General features: G+C 38.1%; 1 protein-coding gene across 12 annotated transcripts in view; it reads left to right on the forward strand.

Annotated features, from left to right (window-relative positions):
- Window positions 1-27,558, forward strand: part of Enox2 (ecto-NOX disulfide-thiol exchanger 2) — a 271,673-nt gene that overhangs the window by 235,307 nt on the left and 8,808 nt on the right. For 11 of the 12 annotated variants that reach the window (XM_048450363.3, XM_048450361.3, XM_048450362.3 and 8 more), the window contains 4 exons: window positions 1,852-1,958; window positions 9,594-9,708; window positions 21,981-22,162; window positions 24,168-24,275. In XM_048450363.3, coding sequence (XP_048306320.1) covers window positions 1,852-1,958; window positions 9,594-9,708; window positions 21,981-22,162; window positions 24,168-24,275 — 512 coding nt within the window. The remainder of the gene's footprint in view (window positions 1-1,851; window positions 1,959-9,593; window positions 9,709-21,980; window positions 22,163-24,167; window positions 24,276-27,558) is intronic. The other variant, XM_048450355.3, reaches the window with a different exon arrangement.

Genomic DNA, 27,558 nt, shown 5'->3' on the forward strand with positions numbered 1-27,558 from the left:
TGCATAAAAAAATAAATTAGCTACTTCTACGTTTTCAATTTAGTTTTCTTCCATTATCTTCACTAGATATGATAGGCACCATAGAGGTGAGAAGCCACTGAAATGGCCACTTTTAAGAATTAGACCACTTCAGATCTATCCAAGTTCTTAAATGAGATAGATCAGATAAACGCTCAAGTAATTTTTTTTTGTTCACCCTGTAACAAAATTATATGATCACAACTTTTCAATAAGGAGCTATATTCACCTTAAGAATCAGGGCAGTTTTATGATTTTGCTTTTAAGCAATTATGGTCCACTTTTCCTATACTTTTCTCTCCGTACTTGACTCATACATAACTGTGATTAAGGAGTTCTTCCACTTCCACTCGTACTTTGGAAGTATAGCTAGATATAAAATCCAAGAGGGGAAAGCACATATCTTCAGGACTACAGAAGAAGTAGAAAGAGAAAGCGGTGAGAATTGTGAGGATCCTGAAGTAGTTAGAACACAGTGAAACATGACTGGAAAGAGAAATTCTGTCTCTGGATTTGCCTGCTGTGAGAAGCAGGGGCTCTTCTGCTTTTGTTTCTCCCAAATACTCATATCCAAGCTCCTCTTCCTGTGAGCCAGAGAGATGGCACTGCAGGGTAAAGTCGATGCTTCCAAGTCTAACATTTGAAGTCCAACCCACAGAACCAACATGGTGGAATGAGAAGATGGACCCTCACAGATCGTCCTCTGACCCCCCCCCCCCACACACACAAAATAGCAGAATATCCCCAAAGATTTGTGCGTGTTTCTCCTTTTAACATTTTAAGGGACCTTGAAATATATTCTCTAGGGCTGCATTCACAAAGATTTCTTTTATAATTTTTTCTCTAGGCAACAAGCCTATGTAGGTGTACTTAATATAGACTCAACCATTTTATATTTTGATTTGATGCTTCTGGTAAACATACCTTGGGATAGCAAAAAACAAATTTTTCTTGAAGTTAAACATTCCCCTTTATTTTAGAAGGCAACTTAATAAACAGAGACAGTGAATATGAGTAACACATAATCATCTATATGTATGAAAATGTTATAATGAAGCCCATTGTTTTATGTTATCTACAAATTAATTTACAATAATATTAAATAGATAAAAGGACCCAGTAGTATAGTTTGCATCTGTGGTTTGCAGAGTTCATAACACTCAACTAAATATAAAATCTGAACTTAAAACACATTTATTTTAACTCTTGCTTTTTTTCCTTAAATGAATACACAATTTTTGTATGAAAAACTTTGCTCATCATCTCACGCCAGACTGGGAGTTTCTTCCTCCTGTATATTGGTGTCTCTTTCCTTGAGTCTCATTTAAAATCATAGTACTTATTCTGATTTGAATGAGAACTGCCCCCATAAGCTGATGTGTGCTAACTCTTGGTCCCCAGTTGGTGGTACTATTTTGAAGGTTGTGAACCTTTAGGAGATACAGCCTCACCGGAGGCAGAAGACCACTGAGAGCATTTGTGATGTTCTCTAGTCCTGCTTCATTTCCCCTCTACTCTGTACTTCCTGACCGACATGCACTGACCTCCTCACACTCCTTCCACCATGCCTTCTCTGCCATAATTAAACTATGAGCCAAAATAGGCCCTTCCTCCCTCCTTCCTTCCTTAAGTTGCTTCATAATTTCTCACAGCCATGAGAAAAGTAATAAAGTACATTGGCTCATGTGATCTTATCCGAGAACAGTCACAGCCTGCTTTGTGTCTTAACAATTTGATGAAACAAGCCTCATGTTTCTCTTTATTTCTCTCTCTCTCTGTTTCCATCCCTGGATGTTGATTTGGCCCGATCTGACTGCTGATTTGATGCTGCAGTTGAGCAGATAGTAGCTGTGTACCATTCTGCTTCCAAACAGAAGGCATGGGACCACTTCACAAAAGCCCAGCGTAAAAACATCAGTGTCTGGTGCAAACAAGCTGAGGTTAGTAACTTTCTACTCTGGCACCTCCTCATGGGGACAGTTTCCTTTCTTAACAAGTTATTGATTTGGGGTTTAACCAGAATTAAATAGTGCCAAGCTCCCATGGTCACAACAAGGCCCTAGTGAAACACTGAAATGTGTTCTATACGCTGTCAACATCCAGACCACCTGCTGGCAAAAGGGTAATAAATATGCATGTGTTATCTTAAGTGCATCGTGCTGGATAGAAATCTCGGTGAAAATGCAGCTGGGATAATTGTAAGTTTACTTCTCCACACTAGCTAGTCTCGAGTACAGTAATAATTACTGACCTACCCTTTTAGCATTAGTAATATTAGGGCTGTCTTCCATTTATTAAAGTGCATTGACAGTCGAGGCTAGCAGCTGTCTGCTGGTACTCTAGAGCAAAGAAATTTCTGAGCTTCTTTTCTCAGATCTGTCCAGCTGTCTGCATATGCGGGAGATTTAAAGGAAAGAAAGGACTGTGATTTCGGATCAAGGCCGACACATACCCTTCTGCTTGTGCTCAAGGAAATCTTAGCACAACACTACAATATGTGTAATATGATTAGGTTAATAGCCTGTGTCTAAAGATAAAGTACATGGGAGGTTTGTTTCCACTGAATTACCCGTGGAAATAGTTTCATGGGTATCTCCGTGCCCATAGGAAGCCTCCTTCCCTGGACCTGATTTTTTTTGTCTATATATACAGCAACTTTTTCAACTTCACCTTTGGTTTATTTGGCCATTCTGGTAAGAAATTCTATATTGTATTCATAGTTCAACTTCTCATGTTCATCGTTCTCCGTGCTGACAATTGAACTCAGGGTCTTGTGTATTTTAGACAGACATTTTCCCACAGAGCTATAGCCTCAGTACCTAACACTTAACATCCATAAAGCACTGTGCACTGGTTATATCGCCCAACTGTAAGCCTTAGAATCAATGTCGTGGATACAGGCTGCTTATGGACTGAGAGTCTAACAAGAATTCAAGTGTCAGCTTTTGTTACCGTTCGTAGCTTTGTGGATTGAGCAAGTTATTCAGCATCTCTTGATCCCTATTCCTTTGCCCGTTAATTGGTGATGATAATAATGAAACCAATTTTATAAGATTAAATATGTACGAAATGTATAAGCAGTTTGAAAATGTAAATGGTGTTATTTCAATTTATTATTAAACAGCTCAATACAGGATAATGAGTAGGTGTAGAACCCATGTTTTGCATGTAGTGAAACTGAAATACAGAAATGTTAAATGATTTCACAAAATTACACAAGTAGGAAGTGAGTAGAAGTTCTTCTCTTCTGAGCTCTGCTAGAGACTTCCATGTAGTTTTGGACAGGTCTTCTAATCTCTGTGAGACATAGTTTGCTAGCCTTTGACAAGACGGCAACATTCTCTCCACACTGCCCTTCTGTGAATGGGTAAGCAATTTGTATGGGAACAGCTTCAAATCTTGACAACATTGAAGGAAAAATAACCCAAACTCTGGTCCTAAACTTGTATCTGTAAGACTTCAGTCCTAGCTCAGCAGAGAGAACTGAGAATCACTGGGAAAACTCTTGAAAGCATCTATCCAGTGAGTGTATAGAATTATAAAAGGCTAATAGCATTTTCATTAATTTTTGATTCTAGTATCATGTTGGCACTCAAGCATTTTCAATTTTGGAAACCTTTTAGATTTTGAATTTGGTGGATTAGTAATTCTTAACCTACATTAAATATCTCCCTTCCCTTTAATACACATAAGCCTGTATACCTTTTAGATGGTTTAAGATCTAAGCTGCCCAGAATTTTTAAGGAAAGCCCTACATAGATGAAAGGGACTCACTTCCCATGGCAACAACTATCAGGCAATAAAATATTCCCCAAAGTAGATATGGTAGCACACACTTGAAATCAATCCCAGCAGGCTGAGGCAGGAAGGTCATGCATTCAGTGCCATCCTAAACTATGCAGTGAACCCTTATCTCAAAAACTTTCTCCGTCAAGGCTCTGAATATACTAAGCCTTACTACCTAGGAAGTATATATGTTATACTTAAACTAAATTTGGGTCATAGTAAAGATGGCTGTCATGGTGAACTGGACATTTCTCCAGAGCGCTAGAGAATCGAGAATCATAGAGCCCATTATGCAGTATTGTAAAAACCTCCTAGGCAGGGGTGGTGGTGATAAGACACGTGGGCATCGTGATTTGTCAAGAGCTACATGTTCCATCTGTGCCTTGTTGATCAAACCCGCTTCCTGTGTATTTGATTAGGTTAACTCAAGGCCTACCTTCCTTAGTCCTGGTAACTAGAACTGATAGTGACTCATAGCTGACTCATGACGTTCCTCTGCTTTTGCATTCAACATTGAGACATATCTCATGGCTTTCCTTTGAGCTTGCCTTCCCTTAACCTCAAAGCATTCTTCTACTTTGCATTGCTGTCTCTTGAACTGTGGTTTGGTGCTATTATTTTCGTTTTGCTTTCAACTCCACAAATTCTCTGCTGATAGCAGACCACTGAGAAGATTTAAGAGATATATCCTATGGGAAGTGAAAAAAGCTATCTTCTTCAGATATGACTGCCTTTTAGCACCCCTGCTGAAAATCAGAACAACTCAAAAGTCAGGTGTTTCATCAAGTTAGAAGTTTTGACAATTCCTTCCCAGTCGCCTCAGGGAACAAATCAGCCAATGGAAGGCTCATGTCAGAAGGCTCATGTCATGTCTCACTGTCATACATCTACCAGCATTTCTTATCCTGCTGAGTGAGGGATAGAGAAAGCATGAACTTAGGGGGAAGTAAACCGTCTGTGAGGAACTTAGATACCGTGAAGAAGTCCGTGCCAAGCTGACTGGTTTGGAAATGAGTCTTTTTAATTGCTTTTGCTTTCCTGGTTTGGCTCCTAGAAATGAAATGCTAAGAAAAAGATGCTAAGAGGGCTGAAGCCCTCCTCTGCCTGCAAGTTGATGCCTACAGTCACAGTTGTATTTACAATGGGGACTCCTTCCTACAGAATCATTTGAAAATCGGTGTTTTGCTCAAACTGACCCACACTCGGTGCTACAGCTTGGATAATGTATAGAAACTAGAATCATAGCCATAAACATTAAGATGATAGCTTCTTACATCCTTCCTCGCAGAAGATTTTACACCACTGAGCTGAAAGAAAAGGGCTTTGATGATTGTAATTGACAAAAATACCCTTTCCCATTTACTTCCATTTCATAGTGTGAAGAACTGTTTGTAGATAGATAATGAAGTCATCTGTGTTCCCTTGGTTTCGTACTCACTTGCATTAAGACTGGCTGTTGGCCTTCAGCCATCCGAAGCACACTAACTCAATTTTGCATCAACCTAATTTGTATTTCCATTATTTACCATACAGGAGGCAAACCTGTGTTTGTGAGTTGCTTCATTTTATTAAATGATATCTCAGAATCAAATTGTTCTGTGAGTGTACATGCTACTTATTTCCCTAGCCTCTGTTCTTTCCATTCCCTCTTAACTGTTTTCCTACTATGGTTCTTATTTATACTGAAAAAATATAGGTTAGTAGGGTCTTGTTACACATTTAATAAGGAGTGTTGATATTCTGGTAATAATGTTCCTATCATAAAGCATGAGTAAGATCAATTAAAGTCCACATAAATTCTTGTGAAACTATGGTTAAATAATTAATATGTAATGATTTATGATTTGCTTACTTTGTAATAAATCAAAGATGTCAGCTGGCACAAAGTGGTTCTTTGCATGCATTTCCTTCTGTCTCTGGTTCATTTCATTCTATATGAAAGTGCTTTTTGTTCTCCATTGTGGAGCAGTGGAAATATCTAAGTTTCAGAAAGGGTTGCCACCATTAGAGCAGACTCAAAATTATTACAATGCCATTTCAGAAATCACTACCTGTTCAAAATGAGATGTGCCACATATTTACAGTGGGCAAAAGGGTGGCATAGAAACTTTAGAGCCACTTATTTTTTAAAAATATTCTGCATGTCTCAGAAAATTTTGTGTAGTGACTAACACCTGCAAGTTACTAAAAACCTTTTTGCATGCTATTCCCACATTTTGATTGCAGTACTGTATCAAGATGTCAGAACGGGAAATGAAGCAAAACTGAGTTACAGCTATTACTTTTGATGTCTGAGCTTCAGTTAGGAATCCACTCCCTACCCAATCCTATATCTAAGCTATTTAGAAGGTCTTTTTTGGGTGCATCCCACCTTGTAGTCTGTTACTCTGAAAGCATTTGTAAGAATTTCTTTCTCAAAGCTTTTCTGATCCACCAGAAAATACAGAAAATGGATGCAGAGTACTTTCGGTAAAGGTTTCCAAGAATTAACAAAGTCTCGCTTTTCTTAGAAGTAGCCTGTCATTTATCAAATGGGCCTTCTAAATTTTCTTTAATATGGTACCCCATAGCCTCTGCTATTCTCTTTGCTTCTACTCCAATTGTATGACTTAGTATTGCGTATTTGTAGAAAAACAATTATACGAGTTTTAGGGGTTTTTTTATGTAGCCAAGGATTGTATAGTGTACAGAGCCGTCCACTGAATAACTTAGAAAATGTTTCCCTGAGGTTTTCATTATTCTCATTTCTGTATTAGCTAAAATAACAGACGGTTCTTATCCCTGAGGTATTTTGAAACATTTAGGTAAAATTTGTCCCAAGTGTGTTATATTTCTAGGGGAATTTGATATTGTAAAAGATCTCTACATAAGACATATCATGTAGTTATTGAAGTCTTTGTATTTCTAAGATCTTAAGCTGTCTTGCCAAACTGGAAGCAAAAAGATGCTTTGTGGAAGCTGGGAAGCTACAGGACCTGTCTTAGTTGTAAGATCTTGCTGCCCTGGGATGTTTCCCTAGAATGAGCACAATTTATTCTCATGAGAAATGTAATAACTTTATCAGCATTAGTGACATGTGTGTGAGTTGAGAGTTGGTATCTGATTATACCTTGTGACAGCCTATGTTTTTATTAGAAATCAAGAAAGCACACAGCTTTTCATGATGCAGTAAACTGTACAATATTTGAATTTGCCAGTGTCAAACTTTATTATAATCACCTTCCAGTACCAGCCTGCTGCTAACTGAAACTAACTCCTATGAGGTAGAGTGCATTCAGAGGAATGAGATTCCCTTATTGTTCTTCATGCAGTGAGTCTGAGTAAGACATGGCACATCTTTTTCATGACACACCCCTCTAAAGTTCATTTATCACAAGCAAGTCATTGTGTTCTTCTATTTTAAGTAAAGTCTCTGCAGTACATGGGAGGTGCTATATGGACATCTGATTTTTTTTGTTACTTCTTAACAGTGATGATATTAAATGACTCACTTTGTAAAGAATCCATTTAGTGTTAATGGAAATTTAACTGGGACTAGAAATCATTTTTTCCTGATAAAGGAATGAAAAAATAGGATAGTGACAAACTATGATATTATTAATAAATCCATTTGAAGGCCAGGTGTGGGTGGCACATGCCTTTAATCCCAGCACTCAAGAGGCAGAGACGAATGAATCTCTTGAGTTCAAGGCCAACCTGATCCTGAGTGAGTTCCATGACAGCCAGGACTACTTTGTGAGACCTTGACTCAAAAAGAAAAAGAAAAGAAAAAAGAAAGAAATCCATTTGAAATGTACATAATGCTTATAAATGGGATAATTTATACCAGACAGCTCTAGATGTTTCTGATATTACAACCCAGTAGGAGTTAACCTAGGTAGGGCAGTCTCAGTTTAAAACCTAGGAAATTAATATAATCAAGTGCTGTCTAAATGATTTCAAATTGCTCTGATATTCATAGTTTTCATTCTTACTTGTTTTGGTATAATGTGCGTGTGTGTGTATGTGTGCATGTTCACATGAATGTGCATGTGTGGGTAAGAATGTGTTTGATCTAAAGCATGTATTTGAAGACCAAAGGTCTACACTGAATGTCTTTCTGAATTGTTGCTCCCTTCTACACAGTGGATTGCAATCCATTTCTGATGACTCAGCTTTCTAGTCTTAGAAGTGTAGTGTTCAACAAGAGCTACTTTGCCTTAGGTTAGTATGTGTGTGCGTGTGTGTAAGTAGTAGGTTTCTTGTTCATATCACATCTTAGGTATACTAGCTGTTCTTGTGTGTGCTGTTTTATTATATTGTAGAATGATTTTTATCACCTTCTAATCAATCCCTCATTATTCTACTCTTTTCTGTGGTAAAAAAAAATCTTCACATTAAGTATTTCTTGATTAAATTTTGTTATGCTGATTGAATTCTATCACCAAATGTTAAATCATTTCATTAAAATTTTTACTGTACAAAGATATGTGGAAGGAAATGGCAATAACATCATAAAGGTCTACAGTAAGAACTTTTGTTTAATGTTGAAAATAAAGGAACTTTTCATTTCTTAGTTCATTATTTCCAGATAGAAGAACTCTTGTCTTCTTTTATTTTAATTTAAGCTAAATTAATCTGAGTTATTTTTAAATTATCTGAACTTCTGATATAATTTCCTATCTTTTTTTTAATATGAGCACAATTTCTCTATACCAGGAGGATAGTTAAATAGATACTTGATTATTTGTTTGCTGAGTACCACATCTGAATCTTTTTAAGGTTGTTCTCTGTCGTTCTTTTTCTGGAAAATGTAATCTTAACCTAGTTCCTGAGATGTCCAATGATTTTGGTGGTTATCCTAGATATGAGTATTATAGTGTAAAAATTATGGACTCTTCTACGTTCTTCCAAAATGTTCATTTTGTGTTGTTTTGCTTAAATAATCATTTTAATTGTTTGTATTCAAGCTAGAGGTTTATTGGATAGAAGTTCCAGTAACAGTTTAGCTCCTTTAGCCTTAGCTAGGCTGCTTAGACTCTCTTCTGCTTCTTGGTTGAAAAGCATGCAAAACTTTGAAAGGATTTTAGATACAGAGTGTAAACAATCTCTGTGTGTGTGTGTCTTCCTTTCTCCCTTCTCCTTCCCTTCCTCCATGCTCTCCCCCATCCCATTTCTTCCCTCTTACTCTCCAGTGGCTGTTTTTCTTTTAACCACTCTCTTGCAATTATTTAGGCCACAAAGGCTGGGTTTTCTACTAGAAATTTAGCTACCCTGTGATTAACTCTGATCTGCTCTCAAACTAAGAGGCTTTTGAAAACCTAGGAAACTTGTCCATAGGTTGTTTTTTGGTTTTTGGGGTTTTTTTTTACTTCTTCCAAATGCCAATTCCTCTTCATAATATGCCTACTTTGTTCAGTGTCCATTGACATCAAGTAGTTATGTATTTTGGTATTGTCCATGAGAAAGTTAGTCTTGTAGAAGGTTACTCTTAGCAGCTCATTTTTGCTGTATCTTCTAAAACTATAAAATCTTGGTTTAGAGTTCTAAACTGTTGATGGAGGGGAAATAAGAAGCAGCAAAATTAAAGAACCCTATGTGGGAAGGTATAATGTCAAAACTCTAAAGGGAAACTCCAGAACTCCACACAAGAGCCAAGTGTGCCTTTTAGTGAGACTGTGTAGTCTCGGTGTGCTGTTGCCTTTTTGTTTAAGAGCACCCTGAGAGTTTTTAATATGTCCCCATACCTCCGTCCATTTCCTCAACATTTTCTAAGTTTTCCCGCTAAAATACATACCTTTTAACCTTAGGAAATTCGCAACATTCATAATGATGAATTAATGGGAATCAGGAGAGAAGAAGAAATGGAAATGTCTGACGATGAAATAGAAGAAACGACAGAAACAAAAGAAACGGAGGACTCAGGTAATGATCATTCTGGTTTGTTATATGTAATAAGCATTTACTTGCAGTGGCAGTATTTTCAAACCTTTAAAACAAGGTAAGATGATATATACATCAACCCACTAGACTGGACACCAGATAGAAAACAAACTGATGGGGCTATATGAGTAAACACTGGCTAAATATCAAACCCCTGTCTACAGAGTTTTCTGTTCTTCATGTATCCCCTTTTCATTTGAAATGCCTAATTTAACATATGCACTTTTTTCAAAAAAATAAAACCCCCACTGAACATTTAGGTATCATTGGTCCATATTTGACTTGGATTTATTAATATTCTCTTCAACTGAGAGAAAACATCTGCATAAATGCTAGATTACTTGTACATTCTACCCAAATCAGTAACAGAGATACATGACTTAAATGTTAAATATATATATGTATGTATGTATGTATATGTATATATATATATATAGCAAAGGACATAAAGAAACATACAAAGTAGATTATATAATTTAGGAGAAACTGTCAAGATTTTTTTAAAGGCTTAGTCAGTGCTTACCATGCAACATGAAGACCTGAGTTCAGATCTCTAGCATCTATATAAAAAATTAAAAGCTGGAACAGTGGCACACACCTGTGATCCGAATGCTGAGGAGTTGGAAACCAAAAGATCCCTGTAACCTGCTGGCCAACCAGTCAGTAAGCTTCACTTTTAGCAAGAAATCCTGTTTCAAACACAAGGTGGCGTGTGATGGCTCAAGAAACCCAGCATTAATATCTACTTGCACATGTCTGTGCACATGCACATCACGTATACACGCACACCCCCTAACACACACAGTTTAAAGAAGATTTTGGATTAGTGCATAGAAAATTAGATGTTTCCATAAAGTTCAAAAATTAAAATCTACCAAGTAATAAATAACTATCGCAGTTATTTAGCAAATATATTGGGTACCAAATAAGAGTCCACAAAAAGTTGTCTGGGTGAAGGCTTTTATTCTAGTCAAGTATTAGCAGGAGCTAACAATATTAGGACTTTCATTATATGGAATGCAGTCTAAAAAAGCATTAGGCTAGGAGGATGGCTCAGTATGTAAAAGCTTTTCCTTTGGCAAATACGAGGACCTGAGTTCAAATCCCCAACAACTACATACAAAGCCAGGCATGGCTTTGGATGTCTGTAACCCCAGCACTGTTTGGGGTTGGAGGCACACAAGATCACTGGAAAATGATAGAGCAAAACACCCAACATCATTCTTCTCTGGTGTGTATGTATGCATGTGGCTGTGCACATCTGCACACACAGATCGTATATATATATATATACATATATATATATATATATATACATTTTTAATAAAAAAAGCACTAGGTCTGAATTTCAAATATCTGAAGTCTAGTCTCAGATCTGGGAGAGACTTTTCCCTCCCTGACAATCATCTGCCATGTCATAACAACTAACTTGGATTTTGTGGTGGTCAGATTAATTCATCCAGTCATTTCATAGCTGTTACATGACAAGCAAGTTGTAAACATTAGAAATATAATAATTTAATGTCTTTAATTTAATTTGTCATGTGGTAGGAGTACATATCAATTGACTGAAACTCAAATCAGCATTTGGTCTCATGTAAGGGGTCTTAGAATCTTCACTCCATAAACAGAAATTCTTACAGAAAAAGAAAAAAACATCAAGTCAGACTTTTTAAAGCTATCCATTAGCTATTGTAATAAAATTTTCTCTATTTTTGTGATATACTTGATCCATAAACATAAAAACTATTGTCTGTGCTCGATACTTTCTATAAGCAGTGGTTAGCATTTTCAGAATATTGAATTGCTACAAATAAATACTACAAACCTATAGCCAAAATAAAGAAAAGTCTGTAATAATAATGAAGCAATTCAACTTATTTAAGTGCTTCACTAAGATGTGTTAGAGCAGATTAATTATGACTTGTAGTATTGCCTCCACTTCAGTATCTCCAGAATCATATACACTGCTTATATGTTGTTATAGTGGGATAGTTGCAACCTAATTTTGAGCATCTACTTGATGGATTGCAGAGTTTGAGGAGTTAGTGGAGGAGGTGAGGGGTATGTGGGAAATTCATACTGAATGCACTTACTAGGGATATATAATTGCATTTTGTTTCTGTATCTCTTCTGAGTTAAAAGCTGTATTGGCTACTGCACAGAATCTTATTCGTTCAGAGACTGGAAACTCCCTGACAGATCATCTTATAGCTATTTTCTTTCCTGTTCCACATGCCAGGATGCTGCTTTGTCAAATAAAGCTATCTACAATAGACTTAATGGAGCTTACCAAATAGCTTTTCTCCCAGAAGGTTTCAATTCATTTTAATTCAAGGACTTTTGTGCATTTTTCTTCCCCTCGATCGTATCTAATTCTGTTATCTCACTTCTGTAGTACTCAGCTGCAGAAATCCTGCTCGACGTGAGCCAGCAAGAGTCCCCTTGCTTTTTATCTAAATCAGCTACATGTTTTAGCTATCACATGTTTCCAATTAAAAGCTTAAGCAAGTAGATCTCCACGTTGTTGCTTTCTCTCACTGTGCTTCCCAGACTTGAATTCCAGGGGCCTGTGGCGCATCCCTGGTTATCTCTTACTTCTCAAACTAAGTAAAAACTAGTTACATTATGTAGTGTCACAGAATTTCTGTTCTTCCAGAGGCTCTGTATCAGCCCGTATCTGTGACACAGTGTACTTGCAAAAAAAGAAAGGACTGCTTTGCTGAAAGCAATCTATTAAATGGGGAAGTCACATCAAATTGGATATTGTGAAATTGTTTCATTCTTTTGTTAATCGTGTGCCCAGTAAACAGAAGAGCCAAGAGGGACTGTTCTCTCCATATCCCTTTTGCCTTCTTCGGTTAGATTAGTGCTCGCCAAGACTGGTGCCCCTGAAAATCAGTTTAGGTGCCCTGAAGGGTCCAAACTGTCAGTCAGGAGGTACACAGTCTAGAGCTCCAGGGTGTACTACTGTCACTACAGTAAATCATGTATTTATGTGTGAAGTTTGCTGTGAGAGGAGACATTAAATGTTCGCAACTCCCCAGGAACTTTGTTCACAAGTGGCTATGTTAATTAGAACATACAAATCATTGTACAAACCTGACTTCTCTGGAAAAGAAGCATTGTAAACCTTGAGTATATACAATTCTTTATCAGTCATACCTCAATAAAGCTGAAGAAAATTAAAATTAAAAGATATTTATAAGATGCAGAGAGTCTGACCCAGAAGTTCTTTAATGGTGTTTCAGATACTTCAATTATTTAGATTCTGATGGTCTAGGGACCATTTCGGAAACAGTGAAATGGCAAATTCTCCTTAATTGTTCTAACCAAAATATTCTCTTCCCCGTTTTTTTCCTCCTCATCATCTAGTTTCCATTATTCTCACTTTAAGAATTTGACCAATCAAGCTGGGTGTTGGTGGTGCACGCCTTTAATCCCAGCACTCGAAAGGCAGAGGCAGGGGGATCTCTGTGAGTTTGAGGCCAGCCTGGTCTGCAATTGCTAGTTCCAGGACAGTCTCCAAAGCTACAGAGAAACCCTGTCTCGAAAAAAATTAAAAAATTTTAAAAAAAGAAAAAAAAGAATTTGAACAATTAATTATTACAATGTCCTACAAGCTGAGAGACATATTAATATAAATAAATCTGCATAAATTTAAAATACTACTTGGTGCTAACCTAGAAGGTATTGAATAGAATCTAACCAGGGCAAGAGATATCAATGTGATCCCAAGTAGTCACAGCCAGTAACAATTGCTCAGGACCTTGAAAGGGGAACAGGTTTATATAGGAAGAACAAAAGTGAGAGACATCCTAGTGGTGTGAGTGAATAGAGGAATAGGGAGTCAGTGATGGAAAGAGGCATAATATCTGCTGGGGGATAAAAGACTAGGTAGGCACAATGGGCCTAAAGTCTGGAGGAGAATACATTCCAGGCTCAAGTTTAGCATAGCAAGCTATGTGGTACCATAAGCACTTGAGACCATAGCACTATTATGATGAAAACATCGTGAAATCTACATTTTAGGAGATAAGTTCAGGAAAAAAGAGACCAGCCTGATTCTGTTTTACAAATAGAGTCATGGAATGATGAAGACTTGGACTCGAGTGATGGCACTAGGAAGGAGCAAAATGACAAAGAAAAGACAAGAATGGAAATAGGAGATTAAAGATGCTAGGGTCATTCATAAAGGAATGGACTCCAAAGGCTTTGTAAGGCTGGTATATAGATGAAGAAAAGTAAAGATCACTCAGTGAGCTTCTAGTCTGAAAGACCAGGGAATAGTAGATGGGTGTATTTGATCACTAGAGCCAGAATAACAAAATACCATCCCGTGGTTGACTCAGTCATTTTATTTTGTTTTGTGTGTATACATGTGTTTTGCTTGCCCAACATGTATGCAGTGTCCGTGGAGGCCAGAAGAGGGTGTTGGGTTCCCTGGAACTGGTGCTGCAGTTGGTTGTAAGTTGCTACATGAGTACCAGGAATTGAACCCAAGCTCTCTGCAAGAGCAGCCCGTGATCTTAACTGCTAAGCCATCTCTCATGCTCTATAGTAGTGACTCTCAACCTGTGGGTCTCAACCCCTTTGGGGGATCAAATGACCCTTTCACAAGGGTTGCATATCAGAAATCCTGCAAATCAGATATTTACATTATGATTCATAACATCAAAATTCCAGTTAGGAAGTAGCAATAAAGTAATTTTATGGTTGGGGGTCACCACAACATGAACCGTATTAAAGGGCCACAGCTTTAGGAAGACAACCACTACCCTATAGAGTTATGTTTTATAACAGATTTATTGTCTTAATTTTATTAACACTAGGAACTCAAGGTGGAAGTATCAGCAGAGTTAGTTCCATCTGAAGGCTGTGGGACATAATCTTTGTAGCCTCCTCACAGTTTGTGCTGTTTGGCAGCAATCATTGTCATTCTTTGACATTTATTTATTACCCCAATCTCTGCCTTTATGCTCACATGAAGTATGTCTTATCTCCCTGCCCAAAGTTCTCCTTTCTGGAAGGGCACCAGTCATAAGATTAGGACCCACCATAATGACTACACTCTAACTTGATTACTTCTCTAAATGTCCTATTAGTAAGCAAGATCCCATTATTAGAGCTTCAACATCTTTGGGATGACAGGAAGGAACATAGTGCAATCCTCAGAACAGAGCTTATCTAGATGGGCTGAAATTAAAGTATTTGTGTTGTTGTTATGGCTTACATTGATGGGGAGGAGGCATGGGGTTGACAGGGTCTTGCTGAGTAGCCCAAACTGCTCTGGATCTCACTGTGTAGCCCAAGTTGATCTCAAACCTGATGGGTTCTTCCTGTCTCTTCCTTCTGAGTTCTGGGATTACAAATGTGCCCTTTTAAATTAATTTTTGATGTTCAATAAAAGGGAAGGAAGTCATGAAGAATGTAATTTCTTCAGTACTTGAAGATGTGGCAACGTTTATGGGAAATTGTGGAAATGAAGTCCTAGAAAAAAGAACAAAAGGGACCTCAAAGTCAGAAGATGCTTACATTCTCATGAGAATTGTCTCTGTGATGAAAGTGGGGGAAGCTGAAAGTTATGTATGCAGCCCAGACTTCTGTATATAGTAAGAGATTGGTCATTCATTAATCACATAAGCTATTTAGAAGTAAGACCATGGAGAGGGAGCAATAGATATTGAGTACATACTGTGGAAGCATGGAAGGAAGAAAATGGAGCTGAGAGATCCCATCAGCTAGGACCAACATGATTCCATATTAATCTAGCTGCCTAATTCCACAACTTCCTTTAAAAGTACTCTGAGGCCCAAGAGAAAGAGCAGAGAGAGTAGAGTCAGGTGACCAAGAGTTACTTACAGACTGGGATGGTCAGCTTGATCAAAGGTTTTCTGGAGACTGAAGAAATATTGGGTGCTGAGGAGTTTGCAGTACAATCTATCCAAAAACAATTAACTGACTGAATGGAGTCGGCCACTCCAAGAGATTAAGGATTTAAGGAGAACAGAATCTTAGAGTGATGAAGGGTTAAGGGGCAACTAACCAATGAGGATGAATTCTTTACTTGACAGAGGGATATAGGTGTTATAGAAGGGAACCATGATGCTCCAGATGTATCCATGCTGGTAGAAGACTGGTTAGAGAGAGATAATGACATGTAGATGCAAAGGGAATAAGACTTTGTGAGATCAGAGAAACCACTTGAGATTCTGCCTGAACCACTTTGCAGCCACCTCTGTAGGTTGTACTTTTACATCATCTCCCTGTCTGTTGTTTTCAGCTTTCTACCCTTTGAGAATTGCTAGGGCTTAGATTTTTTTTTTTTTGTGAATTTTGAGAAAACTGCTGCACATTTTTTCTATCTTCTTGTAGCATTTTTTAGCTTCTCCTGTAATAAAGCTTTCCAAGAATAGCTGAATAACTGAATGCACTTAGCATCATTTGGCTTTGTTTGTTTGTTTGTTTCCTTTATACTATCGAATATTTTTAATGGCACGAAGTCTGTTTTGGTTCTTCATTGTACAGACACATGTCTGAGATTCTGCTCTCAAAGGCTCCTCTAGGAGGAAATGTTCACGGCTGCCTTCATATTTTCATATTGTCATGAGAACCTGGCAGCCTTCAGATCTAAGAAGCAATTGGCATAAAGAAAAACATTCTCCATATAGGGAATAGTCAGAAAAGAGAAACTGAAAGTTAATGATGGCAGAATAGGAATGCATCCACTGTACTATGCTCTCCAACGTCAAGACTGGTGGGTTCACTTACGCAAACATAGTATTCAAAGGTAATATTGAACCTTTCAGTGTTCTGGCCATGTACAAAAGACTCCAACTTCGGGAACAGACCCAATTAATATTAAGTCTGTGAAAGGAAAGACTTTATTTTCTCATTAAAATGACACCTTAATTTCAGAGAGTAGAAGTTACATTTTGTCAAGAATCCCTCCCCCCAGGAGTAGATGGTTACCTTGTTTGTTTGTTTGGGTTTTTTTTTTCTCAGTGACAGGTATAAACTGAGATTATTATCTGTTCCTGCTTCTGTCAGTGTCCTGCACTCTGCCCTTTCCCCAGGGCGGTATACAAGCTCTCTCTCCTCCTCATTTACTTAAAGGGATTTTTTTTTCACATTTAAACTTGAGATTATGCCTCTAAGCATTGTCCTGAATCTGCCTTTCCCTCAGTCGTGCACCTCCATGTGACACTGAGCACTCCATGCTCAGTGTGAGCCTACACTGGCCTGTAGGACTGTAGTATGTGAAGAAACAAAAGGAGGAAGATGGAATGTTGCTATTTTGTTTTAAGCCATGTAGATCACCAAATGACATTCAAACCACAGCAGAAACAAACAACTGTTCATCTATAGGAATCCCTATTTACAGAGGAACCTGTATGCCTATGAGGCAGATGCTGTAAGAGCTTGAGGTGCTGTCCTTGGTGCTGATTCAGCAAACAGACCAAATGTTGCTTCCTCTGTTTGACAGGTGGTTAATGTCCCTTTTCCTATAGCATTTTGTTCATACACTAATCACTTATATCATCTTTCTCTGGTGCTGTGAATGGCCGATGAACAGTATCTCATGTCCCTGTGAGATGGCATAACAATGGGTAAATAATATTTAGAGATCTAGAAATGCAAATCTCTACATAATGGCTTTCTCCTCAAAGACATAAAATCTGTGTGGATACAGAAGTAATTAAAATCAGCTAGAAAAATCACACAAAAATGAATGTACCCTCAGAAAGGGCTTTTGTAATTGATTAATTGAAATGTGAGATCTAAAACTACGATATCAAGATAATTACATGACCATTCACTGAAAACAAATGTGGACACTGAGAAATTTTTTTCTATTCCAGTGCCACCCTCTGCTTTTGGTAGACAATCTGACCATAGTAGCCAAATAACTTTAGGAATTGTCCTAGGCTCAAGACATTTAATTAAACTCAGTTCTCTCTAAAGGCAGATTTCTTTTAGGAATGAGATATGTCTTAGTCTCAGGATAAAGTTCTCTTTAAATATAGACATGGTATAATATGCCTCTTATTTCAGCATTTGGGAGGAGGGGCAAGAGAAACAAGAGTTCAAGAGCATAGGTGATTACATAATGAGGCCATTCCGGACTTCCTGAGATTCTGTGTGAAAACAATATGTCTCTTTCTATATATAACTCATCTCTTAGTGTGGTAGAGATTGCATTTTGCTCAAGGTTTTGGAGGTTTGGGTTCATCATGACAAAGAAGGCATAGCTGACTGTTCGAGTCATGGTAAACAGGAAGCACAGAGAGGAATGCTTGAATTATGCCTTTCTTCTCTTGTGACTTCATGAGAGCAACCAGTCTACAGGATGATGCTATTTCCACTAAGAGCAGAAAGGAGAGATATGACCAAAAGGAGCAAAATTCAACAGGACAGACATTGAATTCTGCCATTTGCAGCCCACACAGTCACTCTCCTGGGCTGTAGTTTTCCTAAATGAGCACTCCGTGTTCATGACATCTCAAGCCGCCTGTGATCTACTTTGCCTCTTCACCTCCACTCTGACAGCTTCAAGCACTGCCTTTACAGGGGCTGCTGCACTGATCCTGACTGCCACATACTTCCTGGCCTATAAAGCTTTTCTTTGACATCTCGATTCTTCCATCATTTATTATACTAGATAATTTTAATTGTTTGATTTCATTGTTTTTCTTTTACTTTATGCCAACCAAAAATACTTTCCCATAGATAGCTGAAAAAAATCCACATCTTTGTCGAGTTGGATTTTAACCTACTTACACACTTAATGTACAGTTTTTTAGTTTGGGTCCAACTTGCCATCTCCTTTTCCAGATTTTATGTTTTATTGGCAATTGTAAGAGGTAGAATGGGAATATAGCTCAGTGGTGAAACTCTAGCCTAACTAATTCATGGTCCTAGGTCTGTTCCCTAACACCATAAAAAAAGGGAAAATGTTTCCTTTTATGTAGTAGGAAAACAGTAGAGGTTAATAGAATCGCCTATTTTTACCATAGTCATGAGCCTGGAATACAAAGAGTACTCAATAAATGTTTGTTGGATTAATGAAAAACCTTCTGACTAAATATTGCAAATAGGCTTTATAATTTTGATCTTGAAAATTTGCACAAACTCATAATTAATGAAGTTTCATATATGTATCACAATTACTAAGTGGCTTGCCCTATATACGAATAAGTTGTGTGGCTAATACTTTTGGTGATTGTATTTCAACCACAAATGGCTTGCGGGCACACTAAGCACATCATCAGTTCAGTTTACATGTATGGCTATTCTATACTTTTTATTTATTTACAGTGTGGGGTTAAATAAGGCCAAGTACTGAACACAGTGTGGATTCTTAGAAAGTATTCTATAAAGTGCTTACCTTGTCAATTAAATCGGGATAAGCTCGATTAAAAATAAATTTGCTATGTAGACCAAACTGACCTCAACTTGAAGCCATCCTCCTGTCTTATGAGTCCTGAGAATGTAGATGTGTGCAGTCGTGCATGACTAGGAACTTTTTTGATTTACTGTAGTGACAATCTGTGTTTTGACTGGTATATTTAGAGCAATGACATTTGAAGTGATTATCGGTATGATTGGATAAATGCCTACTATATTTGCTGAAGTTTTCTTTGGAGTGTCCTTGTTCCCTCCTCCTAATTTGTCCTCCATACTTTTTCTTCTTCATATGGTTTTAAGCACTTTCTATTATTTTTTCTCTTTCCTCAATATATCGATTATACATTTTCTATATGGTTTGAGATTATGCAAGTATTCTGCAATAACAAAATATTTCCAATTCTTCTCTCATCCCAAGCATCATTGCTATTGCTCACTTCACATAAGTGTGTCACTGTTACTGCCGCAATTTTGAACTTTCTACTCTAAATCACTTAATAGGAAAACATAAAAGGTTTTATTTTGTCATCAGAAACTCATCTTTTATGTTCTATTTTCCTGTGTGTAGATCTGAATTTCTGAACTATGTCATTTTTGTTGCTTCGAACAGCTTCTTTAATATTTCTTTCAGGGCAGATTTACTGTCAAACCTTACCCTCAGTTTTTATTTAGCTGAAGAAATCTTTATTCTTAATTCCATTCAAATATAATTTCACGGGGCACACAAATTCAACACTGATGACTTTTTTTTGCTAAAATATTTTCCTCCATTCTCTTGCTTTGTGTGTTCTGAGAAGTCCTATGTAATGTTTTTGTTTACTCCTCTCTACAGCTTTGTTCTGGCCTCTTTAAATTTCTTTATTTTGATTTGCTGAACTTTGAGTAGATTTGAGGGCATTTATCATTAATGCTCTACGAACTTCATGGATCTGTATGTAGTTTCATGTATGGCACAAGTTTGGAAAACTGTTTAGTCATGGTTGTTTCAAATGTTGCTTTTTCTCTTCTGTTTTGACTTTGCCATTTATGCATACTTACACTGTGTTTGTGCCAGGTTGCTGGATATCCTGTTATTTTCTTTTAGTCATTTTTTTCTCCCTGCTTTTCTTGTCACCTCGATGCTTGTGTAGCCCAAAATTCATATGCTGAAATGTACTCACCACTTAGCTAGTGGAATCTTATGTAGCCCTGACTGGCTAGGTCGACTCAAAGTTCTAATCCCCCTGCCTCCACCTCTTGGGTGCTGGGATTAAAGCTGTATGCTACAATACCAAGTTATATGTAGCACCCATGGCTTCTTGAATGCTAAGTAAGCCTTCTCCCACTGAAATACATCCCAACCCTAAGTCTCAGTCCTTTGGTAACCCTGTGCCCATGGGCAGTGAAATTCACCAGTGCTTCTCAAATTTGTTCCTATGCCCTTAACTGGAACAAAATGTCTGTAAGGGTCTAGAGCAGTGGTTCTCAACCTTCCTAATGCTGTGCTCCTTTAACACAGTTCCTCATGTTGTGGTGACCCCAACCATAACAGTATTTTCATTGCTACTTCATACTGTAATTTTGCTACTGTTGTGAATTTTGCTGTAAATATCTGATATGCAGGATGTCTGATATGTGACCCCTTGGGATCATGACCCACAGATTGGGAACTGCTAATCTCTGGTTAAGTATCTCCCTTTCTTCAATTCATCACTGCTCTTTTAAAACTGTCAAAGGTTCTGATCAAATAGTTTTTCTTGGGGATAGGTCTAGTTAAGAATAGAATGTTCTGGCATTTCAAACTTCAAAACTGTTCCTTCCCTGCTGTGAAGCAGAAAGCTTTTTCTCTGATATTCACTGTGAGGACCTGGTAGAGCGCCTGGAGGGGAAACTCAAGAAAGTGTACCCAATACACACTTGTGGAGCTTTTAACTCACAGGCTTGTCCATACTAACCTCCAGTAATTCAGTTTGTTTCTCTACCCAAGTACTGGTTCCCGTGAGGGTTTCTGCTCATGGCTTTGGGGTTCTATATGATTTGATTTGTTGTGTTCAATGTCTCTGTCTCTAGTTTGAAGAGTTAATTTGCTGAATAATCTCAGTTCTCTGAAGACAATAAGAAGAGTTGTTAAGACAGTCTTGACAGTGAACACCTTTAATCGCAGGCCTTGGGAGGCAGAGACAGGCCACTCTATGTTTTCAAGGCTGGCCTGGTCTATATAGCTCCAGGTCAGCCAAGGCTACTGGCCAGCCTGGTCTATGTAGCAAGTTCTGGGCCAGTCTGGGCTATGATGAGAGGCCCTGTATCAAACAAACAAAAGAATCAAAAAGAGTTGTTTGGTTTGGGTTTGTTCAGCTTCCTACTCACTGTCAGGATGCAGGGGAGGTGTCTTCATATACAGAATGTGGAAATATCATCTTGGTTCACGTGCTTACTTTTCTTCTATAATATTAGTGAATCTGTTTTTTTTTTTAAGTATTTCTCTTTCAACAAAGTTTTTGTGTAGGCAATTATCTGTTCAAGGCAATCAGTCCTGTATTTGGTTGCTACAGTGCTCTTATCACTTGCTCCATTTCAGTGAAAGTAATGGGTGGTACTTGCAAATAGTTATCTTTGGTTTGGAGAATGTGAACCACAATGAAAATATTTGTGTATTGAAATCCTGTTACATTTGTGAAAGCAAGACTGTCTTGCTTTTTGTGTCCATCGTTCACTGCCATGAACAACTACACTTGACCTAAAATCCCTTATGAAGCAGCTTTGTCTACACATTAATTACAAGTTCCAAGTTTTCATAGCACTCAGATGAACCACAAAAACATCTAGACACAAGGTTTAACATTTCCTATTTTCCATTGACTGTTTAGCCTTAGTCTCACAGGCCGAAGCTCTGAAGGAGGAAAATGACAGCCTCCGTTGGCAGCTAGATGCCTACCGGAACGAGGTGGAACTGCTCAAGCAAGAGCAAGGCAAAGCCCACCGGGAAGATGACCCAAACCAGGAGCAGCAGCTGAAACTCCTGCAGCAGGCCCTGCAAGGGATGCAACAGGTATGGGCAGTTGGTTTTCCTGCACCGTCTAGAAGGATAGCATCAGCTCTTTGTTTGCAAAAAGATCTGAAATGACTTCAGGCTATAGATAGTACTGGGGGTCTTTATGAAAAACCTCAGTTACTTACATATGATAAAATGCTGATCAGTAAGTATTAAAACAAAAAAACATATAGTCTCTTAGAAAAAACAACAAACATCTCACTCTTGATTTCCATGGAAATCAAGTGCTTTGGGATTATAAAACCAGTTTGATTTATATTTTATTTTCACACTAATTTATGTGAGTTTACAAGCACATAATCCCAAGTATAAAAATTAAGGTAGAGGGCTGGAGACATGACTCCACGATTTAGAGCACTTGCTGCACTTGCAGGGTATCAGTATTTGGTTCCCATCACCCACACTGGTCAGCTTCCTGGTATCTGGTGGCCTCTTTTGGCCTCCATGGTTCATGTGTAATAAAAAATAAAATCACAGTCAGGATGTAAAAAAACAAATAAATAAATAGAATGAGCACTAAAGAGTCATTTGAATAAAAAGAAAAATAAATAATTAAATCCAGTGGAAACTACATTCAAATGCAAGCTCGTTAATAATAACCTTGTGGTCAGTATCTCAGTGTTTGTTGTGACCATCACCACAGTGAGCCTCCAATTTCAAATCTATCAACACCTTTGACTAGAGAGAAGGGCTAGTGCTTCTGAGAAAGGATATGATCATATTCTGTCTTGACAGTCTACCAACCATCTTCCATACATTTTAAATTGTGCAATACATTTCAACTCTGTGCCTGGAAGTTATCTAGGGCAAACTAATTGCTGGTGGGAAATTATAAATGACGAATGGGGAGCCTCTTCTGGTAGTAGCATCCCTGTGTTATTACTTCTGTCACCATTGTCTTCCTGTGTGACAAGTATTATCACATTAATATTTCACCTTTCCCATTAGCAAAATGTGTGAAGTAATGCTTACCTTCCTTTTATTGTCACCACAGAGTTTAATTAGGATACATAAATTATATCAGGGATCTTTCTACCAAAAACTGTGTCCCTGTGGCTGCCCTTCAAAAGACTTTGACAACATACATTGTACCTTGGTTTTTAGCTGATGGTCTTTTGCAAGTCTAAAATAAGACCTTAAACATTTTTATCATTGTTTCTCTCTTCTTATGTTGCTTTTGAAACCATTACAAATATGAACCGTTCTGTCACTTACATGCAAAGATCTCAGCAAGAAGTCTCTGCCTCCTAAAAATTAAATTCATTCATTTTGATTTTTTCCATTGGGAAAATAGTACTATAACCAATGAACAGCATTTTCCCATTTTATCTCAAAAGATTTATAGTAAATATGGATTTTGCCTAAGCAAAGGAGTGTCAGGATTGCCTGGCCTGGCTTTAAATCTAATTCCGCTACTTTCTATCTGAATGGCCTTAGGAAAGGTCGCATGAATTAATGTACATGAGTTCCTCAGCACAATGCTTACTTAGTTCATACTGGGAATTCAATAAATAGTATTTGTTGCCATTACTGATAACAATAAATCCAGTTCCTTGGCTACTAGTATGGAAACTGACGTGAAATTTGGACTCATGACTGTCTTACCTACACAAATCAAAGTTGACATACCAGATGACATCACAAAAATGTGTTTCAACATTAAGTTCATGTCTCTGCAATAATTAAAATGCAGTTTGTACAGTATTAACTGCATGCCATGCTTACCTATGGCCAGGACACAGAAGAAGCTAAGCAATTGTGTTTATTAATTTCTCTGGTCCTTTAAAAATATGAACAAGTTCAGAAGAAATATATAAAAACCAGATTTTTAAAGAGAGAAAAGTATCTTGATTTTCCCAAGATTCTTTTTCTCTACATGGAAAAAGTACTGCTTGTAGAGGGGGAAGTGGAGCTGGTCTACCTGATACCTAACCTCAGCCAGGGATTGTGCATGAAGTGTAGCCTAAGTGAGTGACGTCATTACCTGTAATCCCTCATGAAGCATCTGCTCAAAGTCCAAGAGGAATACAAAAAGAAAGAAGCTGAACTTGACAAAATCAAAGATGACAAGTTCCAGGTGGAAAAAATGTTGGAAAATCTTCAAGATAAGGTACGTGAGTCCTACATCAATCTTTCCCTCTCCCCTGACCCCCTCTCAGTGGTAATGAAAATGCCCTAGAAGTTTCTGCAAATACTGTTGGTTGCGAATTAAAAGTCCCTCTCTGTAGTAATTCTTCTATCAAGGACTCTGCTTTTAAGTACTAAGCATTTACAAAGGGTTCTAGTTAGGAGACCATGGGGAAATGATGCTTCCTGGCTTGCTCCTCCTGGCTAGCTCAGTTTGCCTTTAATGCAACATTAGGATCACCTGCCCAAAGGTAGCACCACCCTCAGTGGGCTGGGCCCCCTTCCATCAATCAATCGTTAATCAGGAAAAAGTGCCCTACAATTTTTCCTACAGGGAAGTCTGATAGAGGCAATTCCTCCTTTAAATTTCCATCTTCCCAGATGAGCACACCTTTAACTGAACATTTCATTAAAGCAGAAACACAGCTAGAGCATTGACCCTTCTTTCCACCCACTCTACATGATCATGAGCTGCCACCGTTCAGGGGAACAGCCAACACGAAGTCAGGCATGATGGGACACAGCTGAATCCCAAAGCGTAAGACATGGAGGCAGGGGAATCAGTTCAATGTCATCCTCACCTACATAGCTAGTTAGGGGCCAGCCTGGAGTACATGAGACCCTGTTTAAAACAACAACAACAAAAATAGCCAATACCAAAATGGGGGAAGCCCTGTAAAGAAACAAGGAGACACAGTTTTCTAAAACCAGGTAATAGCAGCAAAGAAAGGAAGGTGAAACAATCAAGTGAAAGTCTGCTGCATAAAAAAACATGGGTATGACACCTAGGAGAGTCGTTTTAACATTTGGATACTTCTGTGCATCACAACCAAGAGTCAGATGTATCTTTTTATGATGTGTAAGGTCTCCTGATGTCTGTGTGTGTCATACCTCTCCAGTCTCATATGCCTCAGTGCTCAGCTGAAGTTATACACTAGAAAAAATGACTCATTAACCAGAACTCCCTGCTGTGGATATTTGAGAAGGAAAAGAAAACAGGGCTTGGACCAAAAGTCCAACATCAGCAATGGTACAGTTCCACAAGAGCTCTGCTATTGGTCTTCCTTGCTCAGCTCAGGAAGATGGAGCACATACAGGCCCCGGGTGTGTTTACCCACATGAGGATGTGCCCCAGAGAGCCATTAGAAACTGGCAACCTTGGTGTAGTTGAAACAAATGATTGAAAATGTTTTCTTTCAGAGGCCATTTGCAATATGCTTTTAATCCTTCCACATCATAAAATCAACTCACTTTCTACTTTTCTGGGTGCTATTAAAGAAATGAGCACAATCCCAGAGAAATTCATTTATCAAGCATTTAATTGAAAAGTGCCAAAGCTGCTGCGCTATCAGGACTTTGCTCATGCTATCAGGCTTTCTAAATTGTCCCAGAGCTGCAACATAGCTCTATTTCTCTTCCTGTATAAAATGCACTGTGCAGTCAGAAGACCCTTGATAGACGAGGGGCTACACCGCTACTATCATGTTTCCCATTGCTCTTTAGATTGCCATTTCAAATTGACTTAAGCACATTTTTATAGGCTGCTTTCCGCTTTGTGGAGAATTTTGTCTAAAGAAACAGGAGGTCAGTTGGCACAGAAGAAACTTGTCATATTGTGCTTAATGACAAGTGTGTCTCATCTTGACTAGAATATACACCACAAAATAACAGTTAAAAAGACGAGAGAGAGCCAGCTGATAATCAGAAAACAATGGGTCAGATTTTCTTCTGTGATTTCATGCAAGCTTCTGTTAGAAGAATTCGTGACAGATCATTACAAACTGATGTTCCCTGTGAAGCTGCTTTGTGGCCAAATATTTCAACCTGAAACAATTAGGTTAGGAAGCAAAAGACCATCACATTAGACTACAAAAATAATTTCAGGTTGAAAGACAAGCAGTAAGTTTTGGTGATGAGGGCTCTGTTTGCTGCTTTTCTTTGGGTTTCTTGACAGTAAGCCACAGTTATGAGCTATTTGCTTTTGCAATGTAACAGTGTGACTTATGTTTCTTATACTGGTGGAAAGAATGACCTCCTCGAATCTGTTAGTGAATTTCAAAGAAATCAGCATCTTCTGATATCCCTTCTAATTTGTTAAATGCCAGCATGATAAATTTAAAATCAGGTTCAGTTGAGGACCTGAACTTAGCCATTCAAGATGGCTAAGACTTCTCAGAAAAATCTGAATATTTTAAATCAAACTCAATCTGTTAAGTGTCCACACTTAAGAAATGGCTTCCTGGCTCCCTTAAGGTTGCCAGGGTCTTAAAAGCAGATGCCTTTGGAATATCCCTTGCCTTCGGAATAAGCCAATGCTTCCAACCAGATGTGGCATAAAACAGATGTCTCGCAGCATTCATAGACCATTCACTTCATTTTGAGGCGGTATATAGCAAGCTTTAAAGACACCTTTAGAGAACACAGTAGTGCAGCCCGTGCTGAGAGCTTATGAAAGGGAAGGAGGGCCGGAGTGTCCGAATCAACATGATGCCCCCAACCCCTGCCCAGCGTTCCCCCAGCGCTTTCTTTTACAGTAGTAAAAGACCAAAACAGTGAGGTTGATGCAGGAATTTCTTTTTCTCCTTCCTCTGAAAGCCCTTACTTCATCTGTGCAGTATAGAAAGGTATTTTTTCTACACCCAAAGATAGAAAGATCCACAAGCAGTTTAGGGACACTTTCAGATTCACTGCCTGCTGGGCATAGGTTTTACCTGAGTGTTTCATAAAACCAAACTGCTACCCTCAAAGAAAGTTTCCACAACAAAAAAGGCAACTGACAATTGATATTTTTATTCATGGTCATCTCTGACTATAAAGGCAGAAATATTTTAAGTGATAACAGAGAAGAGAAACAGTCTCTAGTCTATAAATAAAGGTTCTAATTTCTAGTCCAAAGCCCACAGATACCAGAGTAGATTGGACACTTCACAGATTTTCTAAGCAGATGTGGGCCTTACAGAGTATGGATCGAACATGAAGAGAAAGGAGACTATGAAAGAATATAACCTGATATGAAATGCTAACTCTCCCATTTCCATTTCCTAACTATACAATCAGAGCAAACTTATCCATTTATCCTTTCCTGTATGATGGATGTGATACATGTTTAACAATATCTAGTATGTAATACACAAAGTTGTTGAGTCTCCTTCCCAAGGTTACTTGTATAGAGCTAAGAATGATGAAGCCAGGAGAACACACTGGTCAAAAATAAATGTTTACATCTTTCTGCATTTTGAAGTCATATAAAGATGCTTTGAAACCAG

This window comes from Myodes glareolus, chromosome X, assembly GCF_982192425.1.
Source record: "Myodes glareolus chromosome X, mMyoGla1.1, whole genome shotgun sequence".
Classification (NCBI taxonomy): Eukaryota; Metazoa; Chordata; class Mammalia; order Rodentia; family Cricetidae; genus Myodes; species Myodes glareolus.